The sequence below is a fragment of the Panthera tigris genome, chromosome A1 (genome assembly GCF_018350195.1).
Source record: "Panthera tigris isolate Pti1 chromosome A1, P.tigris_Pti1_mat1.1, whole genome shotgun sequence".
Lineage (NCBI taxonomy): Eukaryota > Metazoa > Chordata > Mammalia > Carnivora > Felidae > Panthera > Panthera tigris.
Genome location: NC_056660.1, coordinates 104909602 through 104936681, shown reverse-complemented (window position 1 = coordinate 104936681; position 27080 = coordinate 104909602). Strand labels below are relative to the sequence as shown.

Sequence of the window (27080 nt, the reverse complement as noted above, 5' to 3'; positions counted from 1 at the left end):
ATCAACCCTGTGTTTTCTCAGTTTTTAAGAGTCTCTTATGGTTTGCCTCCCTCCCTCTCTAATGTTTTTTTTTAAATCTATTTAAGAGGTGTAGGAGACAAAGTATGAACCCTTTAAAGGACACAAATTTTAGGGAAGAAGCACAAAACAAGTTGACATGAGTTTCAAAGCATAGTTTCAAAACCTCATGGTCCACTTGGTTCAGAAAGGATATTTTTTTTTCAACTCGAGTTGTATTTTTTCAATTCAAAGGAAGCATTCTTTAGAAAGAGGAGCCGAGTCAGTAGAGTGGGTGGGAGATACTGTAATTATTAACCTAGTCACCATGGAAAAAAACATTCCAATTGAGCAATTACATTTAGGCAATTATATTCAGATCCCTCATACTCTGTCAGTCATATCTTCTTTGGGTTTTTCTTTTATAAACCACCAGGCAGAGAACACAGAAAAAATAAGGAAAAGAATGTAGGGACCACAGTAAACTTCTTTTCTCTGAGTGAAGGGGACAGAGGCACGTGATTATGGTCTGGAGCTTGAGACCAGAACTGAATATGTGAAAGTGACCTCTTACTCTGATGAGTAAGTATAATAAATTACCTGTGATAGTCATCAAAAATGCAAATTCCTACATTTCACCATAGACACACTAAGTCAGGGCCTCCTTGAAAAACGGCCTAGGAATTAACATTCCAGTAATTCTCCATGTGACTCCTAATGTATGGTGACATTTGACATCCAAATAAAGCCAGTTTAGAGATTAAAAAAAAAAAAATTATAGGAGCCAACTGCCTGATAATAATTAGGACTCCTTCTAAGAATATATTTGTAACCTAAGATTAAGCTAAATTGCATCTGATAATCAATAGTATTTTTTCTCTGGTGCCATTACTTTTTACCGAGGTGTTTCTTAGGGTTACTGCTCTGGATAGTATTTTATATGATCTCTTAGGAAGTAGCCAACACACTAATAGTCATGAAAGACTTTCTAAAAGGGGAAAATAGAAGATCTGGGTTCTGGAGCTCTCATCAGTCTTTTGATCTCTCTGGGCTTTGGTTTTTCTCATCTCTCAGATATGGTTTGGACTTTATCAGGAGCTGTGAAGGTAAAGTCAGCAGGTGGAACTGGCCTGGTGAAGCCCCTGAGGAGAAGTGGAGATGGGGACACTGGGGAAAACTTATTGCATTGAAGTGGGCCACCACTGTCCAATTCTCACCAAAGGTTGGCAGGCAAGAATTGAGACCCAGGATTGCCACAGTGTCCAACTTTTCCAGAGAAGCCGGAAGTCCCGTTTATAATGTGAAATATCCTGATTGTGAAATGGCTGAAACTAACACAAAATATCTAACATATAGCATAGGCCCATACTTTAAGGGATAAATAGAGCACGTTGGTTCCCTTGATTTAGTCCATAGGCCTTAACATCCTTTCTAGTTATAAAATCCTTGGCATCTCATACCTTTCTCACCTCTCCCTAGATCTAAGTTATCATATTGGCAACTCTAGGCACATACATGGAGACAACCTAAATGGTAACTAGGAGAAACCAGTAACAGGGTATTTCCTTAAAGACTTAATCCTGTCTCAGCATAAAAGATTCCTATTCAGATTCCTATTCATTTTTTTAACATTTTATTTTATTTTTATTTTTTAACTAATTAGTTTTTTGAGAGAGACAGCGAGTGAGCATGAGTTGTGGAGGGGCAGAGAGAGAGGAAGAGAGAGGATCCCAAGCAGGCTCTGCACTGTAAGTGCAGAACCTGAAATGGGGCTAGAACCCGCAAACTGCAAGATGATGGCCTGAGCTGAAATCAAGAGTTGGATGCTTAACTGACGGGGCCACCCAGGTGCCCCAGATTCATATTCATTTTTAAAGGGATGATCCTAAGAGTGCATTCAACATGGCATAAGCCTGGCTGTAGAAACATAAATTGTCCCTCCTCACTTAACATGTTATGGCTAATGACTCTGTCTGTACAGGTAAATTAGAATTAGGACTAAAAGTTCTCAGCAACCAGGTTGGCTGTGATTGATTAAGTCTTTTGTGTCAGTGGTTGGGCCTATATTTCCATGTTATGTACACTTACAATGGAGATAGCTAAAGATCAATGTTTCAGCTGTGTCTCACTCTGGCAAATCATAAAGTCTTCAGGAATCTTCCTTTACCTCCCTATAAATTCACTCAATCTTTGAAGTTTTAGATTTTGTTTTTCTATCTTAAATGTTGTCGAATTAAAATCTTGTTGAATTTGGGGCACCTGGGTGGCTCAGTAGGTTAAGCAACTGACTGTGGCTCAGGTCATGATCTTCCAGTTTGCAAGTTCAAGCCCCGCATAGGGCTCCATGCTGCTGGCTCAGAGCCTGGAGACTACTTTGGATTTTGTGTCTCCCTCCCTCTCTCTCTGTTCATTCCCTGCTGTACTCACTCTCTCTCTCAAAAATAAGGATAAAAAGATTTTTTTAGAGTCTTGTTGAATTTAAAAAAAGGTCATGTGGGGCCCTGAGTGGCTCAGTCAGTTGAGCTTTTGACTTCGGCTCAGGTCATGATCTCACAGTTTGTGGGGTTGAGCCCCATGTCGGGCTCTGTGCTGACAGCAAAGAGCCTGGAGCCTGCTTCAGATTCTGTGCCTCCCTCTCTTTGCCCCTTCCCCATTCTCACTGTGTCTCTCTGTCTCTCAAAAATGAATAAATGTTAAAAAAAAATTTAAAAAAAGGTCATCGTGTACTTACAAAACCTAGTTTGACATCCATATATGCAACATTGACACTCCATCCCCACGCATATTTAAGTATGAAAGATTAAGTTCAGAAAGATTCCTTCAGTAGTATTTAGAATGTTTTCACCAAGTTATTAGATTTCTGCTCCTTGTATTCAACTATACTTTGCTATGTTGAAGAACTGGAAAAATTTGTAAGTTCCATTTGGCATTTTATACAATACTGACTCATTAAATATTTCCAGATTATTAAACGCCCAAGTGAATGAATGGTATCATTCTCACCACTATTCTTTACTGGGGGGAGGAAACCTGACTGGGCATCTCTGAAGGCATATTGAACATACACTTAGATTGAGGTGATCCAGTAATCCTAGCATGGGGGATAGTAAGATTTAGCATTTGTTGGTTCTCTCTCTACCAGATATTTTATGAATTTTATTTCTAAATTCATCACCACCTTCCAAAATAGTTATTCCCATATTATAGTTGAGGAAAATGGGGCTCAGAGATAGCAAGGCCCAAAGAAAGTAAGTGACTTGTCTGAGTCACTAAGCCAGGATCCAAATCTAATTCTCTATGGCTCCAAAGTCCGTATTTTTTCCGTTACTTGCTGGTGTCTCCCAGTGCTACAGAGTGGAAAGGGTTTTCTCAGCCCCATTTTTCTCATTGGTAAAACATGGGAGTTGGACAAGATGATCACTGCCTTCTGTTTGACTTCTAACATCCTATACTGATGTTTTAGGGCTTTCTGCTGCAGAGAGTATGACTCATTCTTAGGCGAAACCCCCTTTGGATGTTTTCAGATACCTCTGATCCTGGCTAAGATTTTCAAACAGGATGTTGACAGATGTACTTAGTATTAATCTTGTCTCCCGTGGCATTTGGATGTCTGCCAAATCTTTGTCACTCTGAACAATGGAGAGCATTATTTTCTCTGTTGGTTTATTTTCACGTCAACCTACTCTCTACTGTTTCTTTTCCTAACCCTGAGCCATGGGTTTATATTTAACTAGACGCTTGAGTTTGTTTTTTTTTTTAATGTTTATGTGCCTGTTTGACCAACTCTAATAAAGATTTCTAATTTTTTTAAACAAAATCCATAATTATCTAGGTTCTCTTTAGAACATCATGTAAGACAATGCCACATCTTCATAAAACTGGACACAAATGATAACATGATGTCAGAGGACCACTGCTAGTTGTCAAGTGAACTGTTAGATTAATGAAGATTAAATTCTCTGTATATCACAGACATAACTGAAATCTACATACACACTTGAAAGTACTTCTCATTATAATAGGAACACATTTTAAGTTCCCATAGATTATTTTAAGGCATTTGGAAATCTAAGCTGCATCTTCAACTAATGTAAGCAGCTTAGATACTAAACCAATTTTGATAAAAGTTAGAAATGACTACATCAATAATTTTCTTTACTGCTAGTTTCATTTCAGGAATTGTTCTTTGTGATGATTATATTTACATGGTCACAAAACTAAACAATGGACATAGGGAAAAAAAACCAACCCCTTAATTATTTCAGTATTGTCTACCTTTTCTTTTGATGTAATAAGTTCCTATGATGTTTACTCTGTCACTTGGGGGCTGTCTCCACTGCTCCAAAACTGTAATAACATCAGATAATTATTTAATTCTGATATAAAGAACTCAAAAACTTCAAATTGGGGTGCCTGGGTGTTTCAGTCTGTTGAGCATCTGATTCTTGATTTTGGCTAAGGTCATGATCCCAGTGTCATGAGATCTAGCCCTGCATTGGGCTCTGCAGTGAACATGGAGCCTTCTTGGGATTCTCTCACTCCCTCTCTGCCCCTCTACCCTGCTCACACACACTCTGTCTCTAAAATAAAAATTTAAAAATCTTCAAATAATAATTTTTGGAACCCATCCTTTATAGCCTCTTGCCTTTTTTTAGGCTTGGTGATTGGCATAACCTTTTTTATTCCTATTCTTAACAATGATATTCTGCTAAAACCAACACGTGTTGAGGAGCTTCTTTATGCAGGGTGACAATACTGGGTATGGTGGGAGGATACAAGTATACTAAAGATGTAATACATGCCTTCAAAGGGCTTATGGTAAATAGGTAAAAAATGGGCAAAAACTGTTATATAAGCCAAAGGAGGGTAAATGCTATTAAAAGAACATAAGTAAGTGCCTTAAGGAGCTTTGAAGAGTTGGCATTTCACCTGAGACTTGAAGATCAGGACAATTTTAGACAGGGACATGAGGAATTAGGGAAGAATGTTCCTGGTAAAAGAAATAAAGCAAGAAACATCATGAATTTTACCATTTGATCCTTTCTTTGAATTTTCTTCTGTATCCAACCTCTTCCCATGCATTGCTCTCTACATGGTTAATTCACATTTAGCATTTCAGACTCAATGGAGACCTCATACTTCTGGAATCCTCCTCCATCAGGTAGGTTATGAATTCAGTTTGGGATTAAGTAATGTCTTTCTCAAGTGTTTTCCATTTCCATAAATTAGTCTCCTACAACTTATTTTCACAAGCTAGAATCCTAGGAATCATCCTTTTTACCTTCATCTCCATCCCTACATCCAGTTCAACATACGTCTCACTAATTCTATTTCCAAAATAAAGATTAAATGGGGCGCCTGGGTGGCTCAGTTGGTTAAGCGTCCAACTTCAGCTCAGGTCACGATCTCACGGTTTGTGAGTTTGAGCCTCAGGTCAGGCTCTGTGCTAATAGCTCAGAGCCTGGAGCCTGCTTCAGATTCTATGTCTCCCTCTCCCTCTGCCCCTCCCTTGCTCATGCTCTCTCTCTTTCTCTCTCAAAAATAAAAATAAACATTAAAAATTTCAAAATAAAGATTAAATAAATTTTAGATAAAATATGTGTCAGATACATACAATGGAATATTATTCAACCATAAAAAAGAATTCTATTTTAATGTTTTCTATGACATGGATTGACCTTGAAAACATTATGCTTAGTGAAATAAGCCAGACACAGAAGGATAAATATCACATGATTCTACTTATATGAGTACTAATAATAGACAAATTCATAGAAATAGAAAGTAGAGGAGAGATTACCAGGGGCTGGAAGGAAAGGGCAGCTATTGTGTAGTAGGTAAAGAATTTTTGTTGGACACAGTGAAAAAGTTTTGAATATTTATAATAGTGATGGTTACACAACATTGTGAATGTACTAAATGCTACTGACTTGTGCACCTATAAATAGTTAAGATGACAAATATTTTATGTATATTATATCACAATCAAAAAATTTTTAAAAAGTTAATTAAAATCCTTTCTCTGAAATTCTACTTGTTTGGTCCCAGTCACCACTACCTCTCACCTGGACTACCGAAATGCTCACATTGGATCTAGTCTCCACCTATCTGTACACACTCATTGTCTGCTACCTTTCCCTTCATTTACTTCTCTCTAGGGATACTCAATTTGTTACTATTATGAAAATACACAAAACTGTTATTCTGAAACAGTTGTAAACTTGCCATTTCCTTTTGGAGTATGCTTTTCCTCTGCCTCTCTGTTTGCTTGACTCTTTAGCATAATTTGTATTTCAATTGAAACATCCTTTCTTTCTTAAGGAGGTTTTTGCTGACCGACCTCATCAATGTGTTCTCTACTTCTTTTCCAACCTGTATTTTATATCACAGAACTCCATTTACTACTGCAGTGATCTCATTCTGTAGCTTTTCTTTTTACCAATGTATTTAGCTTGAGTAACCAAAAAGGTGGTGATGCCATTGCCTAACATGGGAGGAGATAGGGAAAGACCATATTTGATGCACAGTTAAGTTGGAAGGTTAGATAAACAAAAGGAAGAATAAAGTTCACCTGCAAATATATGAATCTGGAGTTCAAAGAGCAAAAGATGGATTGGAGATACAAATGTGAAAATTATTAAACTCTCAGTGATATTTAAGGTCACGAGAATGAACAAAATAATCCAGAGAAAAACTGAAGATTCAGAAGAGGAGGCCTTGAACTAGATCTTGAAGATCTTTAGAGATTCTATAAAGCAGAATTCAACAAATTAGAGAAGTAACTATTAACAACAAAACCCAGAACTCTGTGGTTTGATGTAGGCCAAGAATGGAAACGTGTGAAGAAGAAAGGAGTGGTCCTTTGTGTTGTATGAAGCTCTGGATTCAATTAAGGTGAACACAGCAAAGTTTACACTCAGTCTAGTGTCATGAAGATTGTTGTGGACCTTGATTAGAGTGCTTTCAGTGGAACACCATCATCTGAATAGGGTGGACAGAATAAGACCATGGTGGAATAGAAAGCAAATTGGAAGGAGGTAAGGAAAGGAAGACTGTGTGGAATTGTTTACCTTAGAATAAGAGTAGGGAAAAGTGAGTGATGAGAAATCACAGGTGTTTGCACAGGTGTGAGACACCAACCTGTTCCTATGAGAGGAAGGAGCTGCAAATGTGAGGTAAGGCAAATAAGTGACATACCTAGAAAGGTGACAGCCACAGGCTTGGGAGCACTAGTAGGAGAAAAGAGCCTTGAATGGGAGGAAGCACGCTTTTTCCACTGATACAGAAGGCAACCAGCAGAAATTGTAACAATATGAAGCAAGAATTTAGATTTGATAGTGGAAAGAGGAGGGAGTCCCCATTTGATGACCTGTGTCATCAGTGAATTATAGGCGAGGTCATCAGCTGGGTTTACATGTGGAGGAGGGGAGTGAAGTTTGAGAAGAGATATGAGGATACAGAATAGTTGTCTTGGAGAGTGAGAAAGCCATCTCCTGGAAAAAGAATTGTGGCTGTTTTGCTGGGTAGAGTTAAATGCTCATGTAAGGTCTATAATCAGGTGAAGTGAAACCAATCAGGCAGGTTTTGCTACTTTGTAGGCAGGAGTGGAAACCAGAGATGGAGGGCTTCCATCTCAAGTTTTGTCAGGCAAGTGATGGAGAGAGGGAATACGAGTACGTAAAAGAAAATTTTAAGAAATAAATCTAGAAAGATGAGCTGAGGCCAGTTCATGGAGTGCTCTGAATGTCAGGCTAAAAACATGAATTTTATTTCATAGGCAATGGGAAGTCATTGATGTTATTTCTGACTATGGAAGTGACATTACCCAAACTGTACTTCTTTATAATTAAATCTTCTTTTAATGTAGAGTGCTGAGATGGTTGAAGGACAGGAATAAATAAGACCATTTGTGAAGGACCAAAGATTAGATAATCATGATCTAAATGAAAGTAAGCAAGAGTTGACTTGAGCCAGACCACTGAAGGATAAATTCCTAAGAGATCTTGGTATCTATCTTACATCTTGGTATCTAAGACCAGCTTTATGGGAGCATTAGGTGCCTGGGGAGAGAATCATAAGGGCTAGGGTAGGATTAGGCAGGATATTATCTAAATATCTGTCTGGAATCTGTCTGCTTATTAACTAAACAAATGTGTGGAAGCACATAGGCATCAAGTGGTATATTGATCAATCACTAAATGAATGAGAGCCCAAGATGTAATCTGGAGTATTGAAACAAAATAAAAAATCATACAGTTGTTGATCAGTAATGAAGCCACAGGATGTCAGGAAGAATTCAGGTAATGGTATGCAGGATGGGCAGGGTCAGGGTGGCTCAAGGCACAGAGTATGGCTAACACAGAAATGCTGGGTACCGGTCCAAAGTGCTAAGTGGAGCAGGGAGACCAGCCAGGTTAAAGAGTAGATGTAAGGGACTTTGGAACTAACGTTCAGTTCAGTTGTACAGGATTGGCCAATTTAATGACAAACTTCTGACGTGAACCATGAGTGTGCCAGATTTTAAGCCATCTAAGTATATGTACATGCTAGCGGTAACAGTTGAAATGCTAAAATGAAAAGTCACAAAAGAGCACAGTTGGAGATACGTCAGAATCAACTGGCTATGATACAGTGTTCAACAATCAGTAATACTTCAAATCATTCCTAGGATTTGACAATCTATGTCAACCTTGAATCCAGAAGCTGAGCTAGTGTCCTCATGGGTATCTCTGGCAATCTGAAAGTACAACTGATTTTCCGGCAAATCTGTGATGCAGGTTGGTTTTGAATTTTTCATTTAATAAGCAAACTCATTCCATAACCTAGAAATTCATGAACATACTAAACAATAGAACACCAGGACAGACTTCCATTAAGTTTTATTCAGGATGCATCCATCCATCCAACATTTCATGACTATCAGGCATCAGCACTGTGCTAGGCTATGGATACAAAGAAAAATAACTATCTCTTGTTTCTCTTCAAAAAACCTCTAGTCTGTTAAAAAAAAAAAAGAATAAGCAAAGAGATGTTTATAATAGATGTTATGACTTTGGTGTACACAAGTTTTATTGGTTACATAATTCATGGGAGGGCCAAGGAGTGGTTGGGGAGATAGTAATGGTGATGGAAATAGTTGCAAAAGACTTTGTGAAGAAGGATCAGAAGAAAAAGGGAGCAAGGGTAGGGATTTGGGTAAAAGGTTATGACATCTTATGAAAAGGATGTAGCTGGTGCAAAGCCTTTAGGTACCAAGCACAATGGTAATTTGTGGGGAGGGAGGGAAATTCCTAGTAGTTGTATATGCCTATAGTATTTCAATTATGTTCAAATTTGGCTCATTCCATGTAGATTTTATTTTTCTAGTGTAATCTTTTTATTATGTTTTTTCCCTTCCTTGATTTGAAGTTCAATCAAGATTTTTTTCACTCTTGCTTAACTTCCATAAGCACCGAATAATGTTTAAAATAATGGATGCATATAATAAATCCAGGAAGAATATAAGTAAAATTTCACCAAAATAGAAATATACATGTGAAACCAGTCATTAGAAATGGTAAGAGTATTTATTTATTACTTTAAATTAACCAGAAGGGAAGCTCATGTAATTGAGGCAATAAAAGACTGTAGGTCTATCACTTTTCTTTGGGAATGTTTTCGGAGAACCAAAGCCTTTTATATAACATAATTAAGAGTGTTCATCAGCATGTGCTCATGGGGAAGGAAAAAATAAAACCTCAAACCAGTTTCTATTTCCTTAAGAATTTATTCTGAACTGAATTCTTACCATCTTGGTACTGCTTTATTGACAAATAAATGAAGGTACTTTATTTTGTTTGCCAATATTCCCACATATACATCATTGTTTAGAGGCCGCAGCTTCTGCTAAATAAATTACTTCCCTTTGGCTTTAGATCAAAAGCAACTTCAAAAGAAGGACATCTTTTCTCAAATTCAATTACTGGCTCTTGGGACTTATATGGAAAAGTTATGATTATAAAAAAGAAAAGATAATTCGCTTGCATCTGGAAATGTTTATAGTATTAAGATAGATGGATTATATAAGGTCTGGTTCTAATATCTTCTTAGGATACAATTAATGAAAGAAAAGCCCAAGCCTCACTTGTAGAGTAGGGAACTCTGTATTTCTCTCAATGTCTCCTGACATTCTCCTGGATTTGTGGTGTTAATTACATTCCACTAACTTTCTCTTCTAAGACCCCACTACTGTTAGCTGAGAAGGTCTTCAAGTAAAACCAATTAGATAAATGTGGCTTCCACTATCTCATGAAATCCTTTTTGAACCCTAGGTATAGTGATCATATACCTGGGATTCCATAGCATAATCCTGATTTCACATATTTTTTGAGTATGAATGTAAATTTATATATTAGATCTTCTGTCAGTCAGTATCTTGATTTTTAGTTCTAGTAATACGATCATTATAGATAGGCGAGATCTTACAACTTTGAAGTTAAAAGTTTATTTTAAAACTCTAGGTAATCTTTGAAAGATAGTAAACAAAATTAATATATGGATTAATATATGTAATCTTTAAGTGAAACTAGTGTCTGGTTGTGGCATACCTTATAAAAAAATAAAAGCATGTTGAAAATTAACTACCTTTTTATCAGAAATATACCTAGTAACCTAGGATGAGACCTAAGATTTTGGCACTCATCCAGAGTCATAAAGACGTTTTTACTATACAGTGCCATCAAAATTGTTTCTCTGTAGAGCTGGGATAAAGAGACTGGAAGGGCCTGTTTGTCAAATAGGTTGTTGACCTACTGGGATTGGCTTAGAGGATGAGACTTTTACTTGAAGTCAGAATCCTATTATACATAGCTCAGTGTGATAAAACTTTTATTACCTATTATGTTATAAACTTAGGAATATTAGAGTTAAAGAAATGTTAGGATTTTATACGACTGAGAAAGTTTTATCCTATTGACCTGGTTCTTTTAAGCACTTTTTCTGCTCTTCAGGACTCATAATAATTCTTGTTTTTGTCCATACATGGTGTCTGTGTGTCTCTACACCATCTCTCATGTATCCTTTTATTTCCTTGGCCTCAGAAATTGACCTTTTTGAATTCTAATCAGTTTATAACAATACAAGTTCAGTTTGTGACTGAGGGATCTTCCCACCTTTGTTTGCCAAGTTCTTTTCAGAATCCCCTGGAATGGGAACAGAGCTCTTTCCTTATTCAATAGGGATTGCCAATTAAAAAATGGGCCCTTGGACCATGTTTAGACCATCTTTGTGGAGCAGATATTCTTTTCTTTTTTTTTTTTCATTATATGAAATTTATTGTCACATTGGTTTCCATACAACACCCAGTGCTCATCCCAAAAGATGCCCTCTTCAATCCCCATCACCTACCCTCCCCTCCCTCCCACCCCCCCTCAACCCTCAGTTTGTTCTCAGTTTTTAAAAGTCTCTTATGCTTTGGCTCTCTCTCCCACTCTAACATCTTTTTTTTTCTTTTTTTTCCTTCCCCTCCTCCATGGGTTTCTGTTAAGTTTCTCAGGATCCACATAAGAGTGACAACATATGGTATCTGTCTTTCTCTGTATGGCTTATTTCACTTAGCATCACACTCTCCAGTTCCATCCACGTTGCTACAAAGGGCCATAGTTCATTCTTTCTCATTGCCAAGTAGTACTCCATTGTGTATATAAATGACAATTTCTTTATCCATTCATCCGTTGATGGACATTTAGGCTCTTTCCACAATTTGGCTATGGTTGAGAGTGCTGCTATAAACATTGGGGTACAAGTGGCCCTATGCATCAGTACTCCTGTATCCCTTGGGTAAATTCCTAGCAGTGCTATTGCTGGGTCATAGGGTAGGTCTATTTTTACTTTTCTGAGGAACCTCCACACTGTTTTCCAGAGCGGCTGCACCAGTTTGCATTCCCACCAACAGTGCAAGAGGGTTCCCGTTTCTCCACATCATGTCCAGCATCTATAGTCTCCTGATTTGTTCATTTTGGCCACTCTGACTGGCGTGAGGTGATATCTGAGTGTGATTTTGATTTGTATTTCCCTGATGAGGAGCGACGTTGAGCATCTTTCCATGTGCCTGCTGGCCATCCGGATGTCTTCTTCAGAGAAGTGTCTATTCATGTCTTCTGCCCATTTCTTCACTGGGTTATTTGTTTTTTGGGTGTGGAGTTTGGTGAGTTCTTTGTAGATTTTGGATACTAGCCCTTTGTCCCATATGTCATTTGCAAATATCTTTTCCTATTCCGTTGGTTGCCTTTTAGTTTTGTTGGTTGTTTCCTTTGCTGTGCAGAAGCTTTTTATCTTCATGAGGTCCCAGTAGTTCATTTTTGCTTTTAATTCCCTTGCCTTTGGGGATGTGTCAAGTAAGAAATTGCTATGGCTGAGGTCAGAGAGGTCTTTTCCTGCTTTCTCCTCGAGGGTTTTGATGGTTTCCTGTCTCACATTCAGGTCCTTTATCCATTTTGAGTTTATTTTTGTGAATGGTGTGAGAAAGTGGTCTAGTTTCAATCTTCTGCATGTTGCTGTCCAGTTCTCCCAGCACCATTTGTTAAAGAGACTGTCTTTTTTCCATTGGATGTTCTTTCCTGCTTTGTCAAAGATGAGTTGGCCATACGTTTGCGGGTCTAGTTCTAGGATTTCTATTCTATTCCATTGGTCTATTTTTTTGTCTATTTTTTGGTTTCTATTCCATTGGTCTATTCCATTGGTCTGTTTTTGTGCCAATACCATGCTGTCTTGATGATTACAGCTTTGTAGTAGAGGCTAAAGTCTGGGATTGTGATGCCTCCTGCTTTGGTCTTCTTCTTCAAAATTACTTTGGCTATTCGGGGCCTTTTGTGGTTCCATATGAATTTTAGGATTGCTTGTTCTAGCTTTGAGAAGAATGCTGGTGCAATTTTGATTGGGATTGCATTGAATGTGTAGATAGCTTTCGGTAGTATTGACATTTTGACAATATTTATTCTTCCAATCCATGAGCACGGAATGTTTTTCCATTTCTTTATATCTTCTTCAATTTCCTTCATAAGCTTTCTATAGTTTTCAGCATACAGATCTTTTACATCTTTGGTGAGATTTATGCCTAGGTATTTTATGCTTCTTGGTGCAATTGTGAATGGGATCAGTTTCTTTATTTGTGTTTCTGTTGCTTCATTATTAGTGTATAAGAATGCAACTGATTTCTGTACATTGATTTTGTATCCTGCGACTTTGCTGAATTCATGTATCAGTTCTAGCAGACTTTTGGTGGAGTCTATCGGATTTTCCATGTATAATATCATGTCATCTGCAAAAAGTGAAAGCTTAACTTCATCTTTGCCAATTTTGATGCCTTTGATTTCCTTTTGTTGTCTGATTGCTGATGCTAGAACTTCCAACACTATGTTAAACAACAGCGGTGAGAGTGGACATCCCTGTCGTGTTCCTGATCTCAGGGAAAAAGCTCTCAGTTTTTCCCCATCGAGGATGATATTAGCTGTGGGCTTTTCATAAATGGCCTTTATGATCTTTAAGTATGTCCCTTCTATCCCGACTTTCTCGAGGGTTTTTATTAAGAAAGGTTGCTGAAGTTTGTGAAATGCTTTTTCTGCATCGATTGACAGGATCATATGGTTCTTATCTTTTCTTTTATTAATGTGATGTATCACGTTGATCTATTTACGAATGTTGAACCAACCCTGCATCCCAGGAATGAATCCCACTTGATCATGGTGAATAAATCTTTTTGTATGCTGTTGAATTCTATTTGCTAGTATCTTATTGAGAATTTTTGCATCCATATTCATCAGGGATATTGGCCTGTAGTTCTCTTTTTCTACTGGGTCTCTGTCTGGTTTAGGAATCAAAGTAATACTGGCTTCATAGAATGAGTCTGGAAGTTTTCCTTCCCTTTCTTTTTTGGAATGGCTTGAGAAGGATAGGTATTATCTCTGCTTTAAACGTCTGGTAGAACTCCCCTGGGAAGCCTTCTGGTCCTGGACTCTTATTTGTTGGGAGATTTTTGGTAACTGATCCAATTTCTTCACTGGTTATGGGTCTGTTCTAGCTTTCTATTTCCTCCTGATTGAGTTTTGGAAGCGTATGGGTGTTTAGGAATTTGTCCATTTCTTCCAGGTTGTCCAATTTGTTGGCATATAATTTTTCATATTTCATGATTTCATAAAAAAAAAATTTCATAATTTTTCATAGTATTCCCTGATAATTGCTTGTATCTCTGAGGGATTGGTTGTAATAATTCCATTTTCATTCATTATTTTATCTATTTGGGTCATCTCCCTTTTCTTTTTGAGAAGCCTGGCTAGAGGTTTATCAATTTTGTTTATATTTTCAAAAAACCAGCTCTTGGTTTCATTGATCTGCTCTACAGTTTTGTTTTGTTTTTTGATTCTATATTGTTTATTTCTGCTCTGATCTTTATTATTTCTCTTCTTCTGCTGGATTTAGGTTGCCTATGCTGTTCTACTTCTATTTCCTTTAGGTGTGCTTTTAGATTTTGTATTTTGGATTTTTCTTGTTTCTTGAGATAGGCCTGGATTGCAATGTATTTTCCTCTCAGGACTGCCTTCGCTGCATCACAAAGTGTTTGGATTGTTGTATTTTCATTTTCATTTGTTTCCATATATTTTTAAATTTCTTCTCTAATTGCCTGGTTGACCCATTCACTCTTTAGTAGGGTGTTCTTTAACCTCCATGCTTTTGGAGGTTTTCCAGACTTTTTCCTGTGATTGATTTCAAGCTTCATAGCATTTTGGTCTGAAAGTATGCATGGTAAGATCTCAATTCTTGTATACTTATGAAGGGCTGTTTTGTTACCCAGTATGTGATCTCTCTTCGAGAATGTTCCATGTACACTTGAGAAGAAAGTATATTCTGTTGCTTTGGGATGGAGACTTCTAAATATATCTGTCAAGTCCATCTGATCCAATGTATTATTCAGGGCCCTTGTTTCTTTATTGACAGTGTGTCTAGATGATCTATCCATTTCTATCCAGGGGAGTGTTAAAGTCCCCTGCAATGACCACATTCTTATCAATAAGGTTGCTTATGTTTGTAATTATTTTATATATTTGGGGGGCTCCGTATTCAGCACATGGACATTTATAATTGTTAGCTCTTCCTGTTGGATAGACCCTGTAATTATTATATAATGCCCTTCTTCATCTCTTGTTACAGCCTTTAATTTAAAGTCTAGTTTTTCTGATATAAGTATGGCTACTCCAGCTTTTTTTGACTTCCAGCAGCATGATAAATTAGTTCTCCATCCCCTCACTTTCAATCTGAAGGTGTCCTCAGGTCTAAAATGAGTCTCTTGTAGACAGCAAATAGATGGATCTTGTTTTTTTATTCATTCTGATGCCCTGTGTCTTTTGGTTGGCACATTTAGTCCATTTACATTTAGTGTTATTATAGAAAGATATGGGTTTAGAGTCATTGTGATGTCTGTAGGTTTCATGCTTGTAGCAATGTCTCTGGTACTTTGTCTCACAGGATCCCCCTTAGGATCTCTTGTAGGGCTGGTTTAGTGGTGATGACTTCCTTCAGGTTTGTTTGTTTGGGAAGACCTTTATCTCTCCTTCTATTCTAAATGACAGACTTGCTGGATAAAGGATTCTTGGCTGCATATTTTTTCTGTTCATCACATTGAAGATTTCCTGCCATTCTTTTCTGGCCTGCCAAGTGTCAGTAGAGAGATCGGTCACGAGTCTTATAGGTCTCCCTTTATATGTTAGAGTGTGTTTATCCCTAGCTGCTTTCAGAATTTTCTCTTTATCCTTGTATTTTGCCGGTTTCACTATGATATGTCGTGCAGAAGATCGATTCAAGTTACGTCTGAAGGGAGTTCTCTGTGCCTCTTGGATTTCAATGCCTTTTTTCCTTCCCCACATCCGGGAAGTTTTCAGCTATTATTTCTTCAAGTACACCTTCACCTCTCTCTTCCTCTTCTGGAATACCGATTATGTGTAGATTATTTCTCTTTAGTGCATCACTTAGTTCTCTAATTTTCCCCTCATACTCCTGGATTTTTTTATTTCTCTTTTCTCAGCTTCCTCTTTTTCCATAATTTTATCTTCTAGTTCATCTATTCTCCCCTCTGCCTCTTCAATTCGAGTCGTGGTTGTTTCCATTTTATTTTGCAGCTCGTTTATAGCATTTTTAGCTCCTCCTGACTGTTCCTTAGTCCCTTGATCTCTGTAGCAATAGATTCTCTGCTGTCCTCTATACTGTTTTCAAGCCCAGCAATTAATTTTATGACTATTATTCTAAATTCACTTTCTGCTATATTGTTTAAATTATTTTTGATCAGTTCATTAGCTGTTGTTATTTCCTGGACATTGTTTTGAGGGGAATTCTTCCTTTTCGTCATTTTGGATAGTCCCTGGAGTGGTGCGGAACTGCAGGGCACTTCCCCTGTGCTGTCTTGAATAACTTGAGTTGATGGGCAGGGCCACAGTCAGACCTGATGTCTGCCCCCAGCCCACCGCTGGGGCCACAGTCAGACTGGTGTGTACCTTCTCTTCCCCTCTCCTAGGGGCGGAATTCACTGTGGGGTGGTGTGGCCCATCTGGGCTACTTGCACACTGCCAGGCTTGTGGTGTTGGGGATATGGCGTATTAGCTGGAGTGGATTGGCAAGGTGCACAGGGGTGGGAGGGGCAGGCTCAGCTTGCTTATCCTTCAGTGATCTGCTTCGGGAGGGGCCCTGCGGCACCGGGAGGGTGTCAGACCCACCGCTGGAGGGATGGATCCGCAGAAGCACAGCATTGGGTGTTTGGAAGGTGCAAGCAAGTGCCCTGGCAGGAACCAGTTCCCTTTGGGATTTTGGCTGGGGGATGGGTGAGGGAGATGGCGCTGTCGAGCGCCTTTGTTCCCTGTCAAGCTGAGCTGTGTCGTCCAGGGCTCAACAACTCTCCCTCCAGTTGTCCTCCAGCCTTCCCACTCTCTGAGCAGAGGTGTTAACTTATAACCTTCCAGATGTTAAGTCCTGCTTGCTGTCAGAACATACTCCGTCTGGCCCCTCTGCTTTTGCAAGCCAGACTTGGGGGCTCTGCTTTGCCGGTGGGCCGCCCCTCTGACCCGGCTCCCTCCCGCCAGTCTGTGTAGCGCGCACCGCCTCTCCACCCTTCCTACCTTCTTCCATGGCCCTCTCGTCTGCACTTGGCTCCAGAGAATCCATTCTGCTACTCTTCTGGCAGTTTTCTGAGTTATTTAGGCAGGTGTAGGTGGAATCTAAGTGATCCGCAGGACGCAGTAAGCCCAGCGTCCTCCTACACTGCCATCTTCCTTTAATCCCTCTGGAGCAGATGTTCTAACAGCGGGCCTCGGTCAAGATGGCAGCTTGACGTTGCAGGACTTCCGGGTCTTACCAGAAAAGCAGAGCAACATTCTCAGCTCTAATTTCTGGGATGAAGGAAAGCACCTATAGAAGAGCTATAATGTTTTCAGATCTTATAGGCACCAATTATTATGCCAGCATAATTAACACACTTCTCCTGGTTCCAGTTGCATATTAAGCAAATCAGGACTGATGCTGTTCCTCTTACATGCACTGTTTATTTCTTCTCAGTTATATGGGTTTTTTGTTGTTGTTGCTGTTGTTTTTGTCTAGCATCAAATTGTGGTTTTATTTGATTGAGGATTAAGTGGGATAATCTTGTATAAGGCAGTATATCTTTAAAAATAAATATTCTTACAGACCACCACAATATGCATAGAGATATATATCTAATATATACACAAGCGTATATATCTAACACTATCCTACTACCAGAAATCAATCCTGTGCCTTCAAAGAGAAGACACCCACTATGTTCAGCAGACTCTTGTTCTATGCATTCTTTCTAGAGTGTTCATTCATTCCTCCAAAGTTATTCATATTACCAATATAGTTATTCTCTAACTTCAGCCTTGTATCAGGAAACACTGAGTCATCAAAAGAAATAATATTGAGGTTTCTGGGGAATGCAGGAGAGAACATCATTCACTTTTTCTACTTTGGCATCAAGATGTTTGTACCAGGAACAGCTCCAGTGGTGTTCCAACTCTCTGACAATTGTAACCCACAGATTCTCCCATTTATCTTATGTTGACAAATGTCCATCTGCCAATGTTTGATAAGGGTTCAACTACTTCTCTGCAAATTTCTAGGAGGAAACACCTTTCTTCTCAGCTCTAGTCTGGGTTCTTTAACAGGATTGCCAAACAGTACATGCCCTTCTGGTGATCATAGCAGTCTCCATGGTTAAGTAGGAAAACTTTGAAGTTGATCAAGTTCCAATTCCCATGTGCCTTGTTTGACATTAGCTGGCGTTTGCACTATTATCCCACCTCTCAGGATACAGAAGCCAGGAGACTTAAAAAAAATCCTAAGGGATGGACAGAAGGAAGGATACCATTTCCTGATAATAGTATAATTCCAAAATTAGTCTTACAAACAAAGGAGGGAGGGGACCTTGACATCATTGAATTCCCACAGCTGTGGTATAGCTACAAAGGTCCAAATTTTGGACCCTTACCAAAAATTTCAGAATGGATCTTCTTACCCTTTGTTAATTATAAAATAAATAGATTTCCAGACTTTTTGCAAAGGAAGGGCCTAAATACGCAGTTGGGAAATGATACGGAGAGAGAGAAGATACATTTTGTACTTCACTGACAAGATAGACCTGAACTTCATCTCCTGGGTATTTTCTACAAGTTTGTAAGCTTAACTAAGGTAGATTAAAGAGGACAATGAGAGGTTTTTTTGGTCTTCTGTCCAGAATGTTTTCCCATCTTTTTTTCTGATACCATTTCCTAACCCTTGACCTCTGGCATGTGACACACTTGTGGTCCATGAAAACATCCCACTGTCTTGGCCATAGCCATCAATCCATGGGTAAGAATATGATATAAGTAGGGTCGATAAAATTCCTGTGTAAGATTCTGAATAGATTCTGTGAGAAAGAAGTTCTGTTCCCTGGAGTTGGAAATAAATTTAGGTTCTTTAGCTGCAAGTATTATAAGCCAATACTGACTACTTAAAGCAAAAAAGCAAAAAAAAAAAAAAAAAAAGAATGCTTATTAGGAGAGTAAGATGGCAAGTCACAAGGATCTTCCTGGGCAGGAGGAAAGGGACATTGTGATTAAACAGTCCCATAGGACCTCAGAGAATGGGAGAGGAACACATCTCCCAAGGAAAATCATGCTTCTACCAAAGACAGAAGGAAGTGGCTGTGAGCAGGCAGAAACAGATGTTCACTATAGACCAGGGCAGCCAGGTCGTCTCCGGATCTGTGCCTGCAGTAGCTCAAGTAGAGCTAGTATCAAAGAAGAGCGGAATGAGCAGTCCACGAACCCTGTGCTTCAGCCTGCTGAAAATAGTTACAGTTTGGTTTTTGTCACTTGCACCCAACAGAGTCTGGAGCAACACCTAGTTTTCATGGGAGTGATTTTCAGGACTAGAGGTTTCTAGAATGTCCTTTTGAAAATTAGAACCACCCTAAATTTGCACATAGTTAATAAGTCACATTTCTTGGGATCTTCATGATGCATCCCCAAGCTTTTCAGACTCCTGGAGCAGTTGCTTGTCCTTGAGGGGACTTCTGAAATCAGACTTTGGCTGTGGAGTTCTATTTAAAGAAGCCAGCCTATTTTAGGAAGACTTCAGTAGACAAAGGAAGAGACAAACTGACAGGCAATCTCTGAATGAGACCTAGAGATTATAAAGATGAATATAAGCTATTCTCTGCCATAAATATTAAAACTCCTTGGGAACTTCTTAGAAAGTACATCTCGAAGTTACCACTCCTACACTCTCTCACTGTCCCTATTATGACTTGCTGGTGTTTACTGGTCTACATGTAAAATATCTCACCTTGGAATAGCTTCTGGTATTTGAGGATTCAGTGGGAGTGCTTAACAGAATACTCTTTTCTGCAGATGCGGGGATAATCATGTGTATGTTTGAGGGGGAAGATATCTACTTTTTGTTTTCCTGAGTTCTTGTCAGTTTCTGTGATGGCAGTAACACCCTTGACAGCAGTAGGCAAGTACAGGCAGTCTGTTTATGCTTTGACCAAATATCAGACTGAACCCCATGCAGCCTGATGAAATGGGTGGTGAACAGTGCATTTCAACAATGTTCGAGCATTTCCAACAGTGAGATCCCAGGGCCTTCCTTGTTACGTTCTTCGAAAACTCTGGTAAGATAAGCATCTGTGTTCAGTAGTGAAAGAATGTTGGTGTAGAACTATCGATCAAGTAATTGGTTCTTAATATGAGGAAGGACAGGCTTATGAAGAGCTGTGCTGAGAGAAAGTCAAAAAGGGCAAGATGGCATTGTTGAAAAAAATCTGGACACAAATGGACAGCTACTCAAGATTGGCCTTACTCCAGCAAATCGGAATATAACCTCTCTCTAAATGCTTGGAACTCCACCAAGTCAAGATTTTATTTGGGCCCAAAGCACTCTCATTAAAATACACTTAAACTTGACAAGGTGTTAGTCATTACATCCCAGTGAGGATTGTTTTAATCACTGTTTTTTTTCCCAGTTGAGATTTCATAGAACATGAAATACACCACATTAACCACCTTAAAGTGTAAAATTCATTCATTTTCCTATATTAACAATGTTGTATAACCACTGTTACTATTTAATTCCAGAATGTTCTTATCACCCTCAAATCCCAGGGTTTTTTTTGTGTTGTGTTGTTGTTGTTTTGTTTTGTTTTTAACACCAAGTTTCTATAGGAGCTTTGATCCTAAGGAAGTTTACAGGAAGAGAGAGAATAAGAGGGTTGAGTCCTTGGGGAGGACATCATGATAAAAGATACTCTTGAAAATTTTGGTCCCAGTTGACTGATAGAGTTGGTTGATAAAGAGATAAATCTCTTAAATTTTATTTGAACAATATAGAACAGCAATAGTCTAATCCTTAAAATGACTAGTGTTTAAAAACAGCCTTGTGCCAAGTGGGTGATGGACATTGAGGAGGGCACCTGTTGGGATGAGCACTGGGTATTGTATAGAAACCAATTTGACAATAAATTTCATGTATAAAAAAACAAACAAAAACATCTTTGTGTCACTGAATATCACTGAAATGTCATTCCTTTTCCATACCTCCTTGAACACAATGGCTAGCTCTATTCAGACACTGAGTCCTGCCTGGATAAGCTTGTCCTGGGATCTACCTGCACTAACTGGGAGAATCTTCTGAACAGGAGTAAAATTGAGAGATGACTTAGAATTGATATTGTTGTCACTTGGGCAATGGCAACTTGTATGTGTAGGCTAGATACCTTACTTGGTATACTAGCTGTGCATATTAGGAGAAAAGAATGAAAAGGAAAAAAAAAATCCAGAACACTACATTTGTACACTGGCTTGAAATCTCTGAACCAGGTCTCTGATGTTCTGTTAAAAGATAGGAGTTCCATCGCAGCAAGTGATTTCATGCTCATGTACCAACAAGGGGACTTAGTCACCAATGTCTTTTGCATAGGAGCTTTGTCCTTTTAAGCAAAGGAAGCAAAGAACACAAAGATTGTTTCTGAAACTTAACTTTAGGTTCTTGTGTACTAAGGTTTACCCAAAGGCGAGTCTTAAGGGGTACAGTAGGCATTTTAGTGAATTATGCTGGTAAATAAAGCTGTAAGCACTTCAGATGTAGGCTGTGGAAATGACGGAAGGAATCTGCCTTGGGCTGTGATTATTTGCACAAAGTAAAATCCACAAACAACGCTCAGGCTGTAAGTTTCCTGCTGTGCCAGTTTTATAAGAAAGGTGTTTTTCTTTTCGGTTGAACTTTCCATTGACTTAAATCATTTATTTCCTTGGAGGTAATTTAAGTACATAGCCAATGAAGTAGTTTACTGTGTTGATGTAAAACGAAAAGGAAAAAGTTTGGTAACTCACTGTTGGATCCGTGAGAATATGCTTAAAGGTATTCCTAATATTCTGATCAGGAACATCCCTCTGATCAGAAGAGCTGAATGCCAACCTACTATATATACAGATTTACTTAGAAAATGAACCAAACGAGGAAAAAAATTGCACACTTGGGTAAAAAATATTCTAATTTATTTGGAAATATCTCCATCTGCTTGTTAGAACTACAGACATAATCTGTAATTATAACAGAGAAGTAGATTTACGTCAATCCAAGTAGCATGTCATTTAGAATAAAAACTTTTTTGCCCTCTTGCAATTTCAGTTGTTACAATAAGGCAGGCCTTTAGAGTAGGCACCCATGATGACACTTGGTGGAGGATGGAAGGGGATTCCTTCCCCATAGTAGTTTGGTTCACTCTCCATTTTTATGGGGTCTGAAATTGTACCATTGGGCATTTATTTCTTGGATCATGAAGTCCTTTTGTTCATCAAGAAGAATCTACTTAAAAATTGCCACTACTCATGGGTGGGTGACTCATGAGGCAAGCATTGCATTATATTTTAACTTGACCATTAGATGAGACTCTATTGGACACGTTGGTTTTGTCCCTTACTCTTTCTTTCTAGTAATGGGTTATCCCTTCCTTTAAGGAAGTGCTTCTCTCCCAGACCAGCCCAGTGCTTCTGTTGGGAGTTGCCAGTCAGAACATTCTTCTTTTCCACTCTGATTTCCCTCTATCATGACACCCAGTGGCAGGGTGCATGACCGGAACCTTGCCCAACTGTAGTACCCCACCCTTGGCCACAAAGATTGGGTCATGTTCCTGCATAGGTATCCAACTCAAGCTAGGAAAGAATGCTTTATTGTACTTTTTCTAACTGGGAGTTGATGGAAAAATGCTTTCTTTTCTCTCTGGAGGAAAGATGGGGACAGCCTCTAGTTGCTTATGGCCACGTTTCCAGTCTCTTGTGACATCCCACTTGAGAGAATGAAGTCTCAATAGAGACAGAAGCAGAGATGAGTGTTGTCAGAATGTTTTGATAGTGTCTGAGACTCTGTATCCATTGGACTATAAGGCTAATGGCATGCCCTTTCTTAGTTTGTTTATGCCAATAAATCACCCTTTCTCCTTAAGCTATTATGACTGGGACATCTGTCATTTGCAAACAGAGGTCTGAGAACTGAAAACAAACATTTTATAAAAGGATACAAGATAACTAGAGGAGGGCTATTGTTCTGGTCTAGACATGTGTGTGGGAGGTGGGTCAACCCTAACTGGTGTGTGTTTAAATGGAGGGCATTGTGTGTTAAAGCTACCGACATCTTTGCAGACTTTACTTTCAAGTGTGTTAAGACGTAGGACAAGGTGACCACAGTCTCCGCGAATGAAAGCCAATATGACTCTGGGGCCACAAGTGCTTTGACAGTCTCCTGGACTATTGAATTCAGGTTGAGGAACATGGGAGTAATGGGAGAGCAAGAAAGTGCAAATATTTGATTTAAGTCAGTCCACTGACTCACTTTTTCGGCCAAAAAAAGAAGCAACATATAGGTCCAAAACGAGTCACTCTTTTCATCCCTGATTGACCTTGGAATATCTGCCCTTATTTAAATTTGTAGCTGTTCATAATGCATTCAGGTTTTGTGGATTTTTCTTCTAGTAGCTTAAAAAAAACAAATACAGAGAAAAAAATGGGCACAGAAGGTGGGACTTAATGTTTTCTACCCTCTTTGAACCGTGAGAGTCCCAGTACCTCAGGATAATTTAATTTTGACCTACTCAAATATCAGAAGGACAAAATTAGACAGGATTTGTCATTAGACAGGATTTGTCATTAGACAGCAAATGATATTTTTGTCAACGATGAGAATTATATACCTTGCAGTATTATCTCTTTTCACTAGATGAAAAATATAGTCAATAAGTTGAAAGCTTCTCTCAGGTGAATTGGAGAACTTTCTCCAATGTGCTGTACAATTATTATCAGTTTCTTATTACACAACTAACCTGAAATCTGGCTATGGTGCCCTAGGATAAAGACCTTTAAATGGATATATCGTTGAGTGGATTTTATTCCCTAGGTTTTCATGATGGCAAAAGCAAATTCATAAGCTATCATTATGTTTTGTGGAAAGAGAAAAACAAATTGACCTTCAGCATTTTTTTTCAAGATGACTGTGTTCCATGCCATTTCATCCCCAGGATAGCACTTTTCAAAATAGAAAATTAAATCCAAACTCATATTAAAAGCTTTACCACATGGCCGGGATGCTGATGTGTCTCCCTTTCTGAAGCTACCACATCGCCTACTTTCCCCTCCTCCATTTATTTCCACGGTCCTCCTCTTTTTCCAGAATTATTTATGAATAATAAAGGAAACCAGAGGAAGAATAATGGCATGTTTCTGGTTTTACAAGAATGCCACACACGAGAGGAAGACATTTATCCAGGGGCCCACGGTTTTGCAAGAGATCCACCAGGCAGAATGAGGATGGATAGCACTTCTGTAGAACAGAGACAAAATAGCCTTCTGTTCAGAGGTGCATAGGCACACTGGGTAGTGTAAGTGGCTGTCTGGAGGCTGATGGCCTTAGGTGTTGCTCACACTAATCTGGGGACAAGTAACCAACATCCCTAAGCCTCTGTTTATTCTTTGGGCATCCATAAATGTACTTACTTCAGAGCTTATTCTGAGACTTAAATTCATGTGAAGTGCTTAGCAAAATGTCTGGCACAAAGTATTAAATGGTAACTCATATCATGGCTAAGGACGACGGTCTGAGGGGTCTTTTTCCCCCAATGTGTGTTTATAGTCTCTTAGAGAAGACTTAAAGATCTACACCAAAGCGGCTATTAAAATCTTTCTAAACCACCCAGATTTCCTCCTCTCCCAGCCTTGCCTGCTTGGTTCTGGCTCATTCACCTATTGTTTAAACGCTTTTTTTTTTTTTTTTTTTTTTTAACTTCCCTGGGCCTGCCTTAGCCTACAGGCCTGTCCACACTCATCTCCCCGCTCCACTCAAGAGCTTCATCCGTCGGGTCCTCCTTCGGCTCACCTCCCTCACTGCCGCCCAGCTTGTGCAGAGATGCTTATCAGTTCTTCCAAGTCCAGCTCTTCAGCCTCAGAGACTTTGCTTCAAGGAACTGCTTATTCATTCTCTGCCTCACTTACAGTGAAAGTGAACCCAGCCTGGAGTCAGTAGTTTGTGTAATGTCACTATTCATGTGGAAAGGAGGTCAGGCCAGGCCAGACCTGCATGCTGTTGGGCCAGTATGCTGCCTGGCACTGTGGCCCTGCTTTTAGCTCTGTTGCCAGTAAAACCATTTATCTCGCAGGATAGAGGGCCGGCATGCAACTGTCACGTGGTAATACTGACCTCTAGGGGCTGGCTTTCCTTCACACAGAGTCTTTATCTTCTCATTCAGTTCCAGGACTGTGATGGCAGCCTCTTGCTTAGCTGTTGCCAAATCAGTTTGCAGCATTTTCAGTTTCCTTTTGTGCTTTAGTTTCTTAAAAAAAAAATAAGAGTTTCCATCACTAGAGACCCATGCATCAAAGGAATAAAAAGAACTAATGAAGTCTGGACAAACATGGCCTCGAAGCCCAGCTTACATGAACTGCTCTTGGATTATCTAGCTGAAGCCCTTTCTGAGGTCTGTGAAGCGGAGTGCTTGTGACCCTGTTGAAGCATTGCGGTAATAAAAGCCACTCTCTACATTCGAGTATCTTTTACCCTCTTGAAAGGTTTTCATGTGCATCCGAACCTTGTATTTTGGTCACTTGTAATAGAGGCAATTGGAGATCAACTTTAGTTGGCGGTTGACATTTTACCGCTGAGGTGCCAGTGCCTAAAAGGGTCTGACTTTTTTTCCCAGTCTGCAAGTAAACTCCCGTGAGATAGAGCCTTGTTTCTGTCTAATGTTCCACGCTAACACCATAATGGTTTGCATTCAAATAAACTCTGAAGAGTGTGATGCTAGCATGAAATGCTGATGTTTGCAGATATTTACCATGGTATCTATACAGGGAAAGTGATCAGGGGTACAAATGGTTAAGCAGTAGAAGACAGGAATTGCTTGCTATAAAATAATCTGATTGATGACATCTAAACCTTTGAAAGAACTACTTTAGGAAGGTGTTACCTAACCCAAGGGTTCACCTTGACACTTTATGACTACTCCTTTTATGGGTGGCAAAATGAATTTGATTTGTCAAAACCAGATGTAGCTGTCACTACAGAGAAGCCATCTATTGTGAAAAGTTTCATATTTGCACTTGGGTGATGCTATCTTTCCACTGATGGGCTCACTTTGCCAAGTCTGAATGGACTGGTAATTAGGAATCCCAGAAAATAAATGACTAACATTTCTTATCAGACCTAAATCTTGAGATAGAGGAAAAGAATGGCTTTTGCACACCAAGGAAAACTTCACATAGAAAACATCAGGTGGTAGGGAATGGCTGGGAATGGCTCCCTTTTTATTTTTTTTTTGAGAGTGAAACCAGTAAAATCAGTTTTTCGAATATGGGATTAGATAGTCATGGACATCCCATTTCATTCATTCATTCATTCATTCATTCATTCATTCATTTTTTTAGAGAGTGAGCTGGGGAGAGGGGCAAAGAGGTAAAAAAAGAGAGAAAGAATCTCAAGCAGGCTCCACGCTGAGCCTGGAACCCAACACAGAGCTTGATCCCACAACCCTATGATCATGACCTGGGCTGAAATCAAGAGGTGGACACTCAATGGACTGAGCCACCCAGGCCCCCCTAAACCCCCCATTTTAAAGACAGATCGTCTTTTAGGCTGAAGCAGGATTAGGATTTCACGAAAGCTGAATTAATGACATACATATGGCTAAGACAGAATGTGTTATTCACATGAGCATGGTAGTCATGGAACTTCTAGGGAGTTGGAAGGGTAGAATCTGGCATGGTTCCCCAGCACGGTTCAGTTGAGAGGTGCCCTGATCCACAGCATGAGCTCCTGGTTGGTTCAGCAGTTCTCCTAGAGTGTAGTTAGTAATCACAGACTCATTCCATTATGCTAATTATGAAGCACCCTTTTGGTGTCAGTCATGATGCTGTCCAGTTGTTGAAACATCATTGCTGATAAGGCTCCATGGCACTCACAGCTTCTAACTACTTCCATGCCTCTGAGTCTGTTCATCAAAAGCCTTCACCATCTGGCCCACC

At 39.2% G+C, this 27080-nt stretch overlaps 1 protein-coding gene across 2 annotated transcripts in view; it reads right to left on the bottom strand.

Annotated features, from left to right (window-relative positions):
- The window catches only part of CCDC192 (coiled-coil domain containing 192), a 211910-nt gene that overhangs the window by 42751 nt on the left and 142079 nt on the right, over positions 1-27080 (bottom strand). The window contains exons 6-7 of one of the 2 annotated variants that reach the window (XM_042983176.1): positions 25261-25393; positions 4273-4344 (exon numbers count right to left, since the gene is read on the bottom strand). In XM_042983176.1, the coding sequence (XP_042839110.1) occupies positions 4273-4344; positions 25261-25393 (205 nt within the window). The remainder of the gene's footprint in view (positions 1-4272; positions 4345-25260; positions 25394-27080) is intronic. The other variant, XM_042983181.1, reaches the window with a different exon arrangement.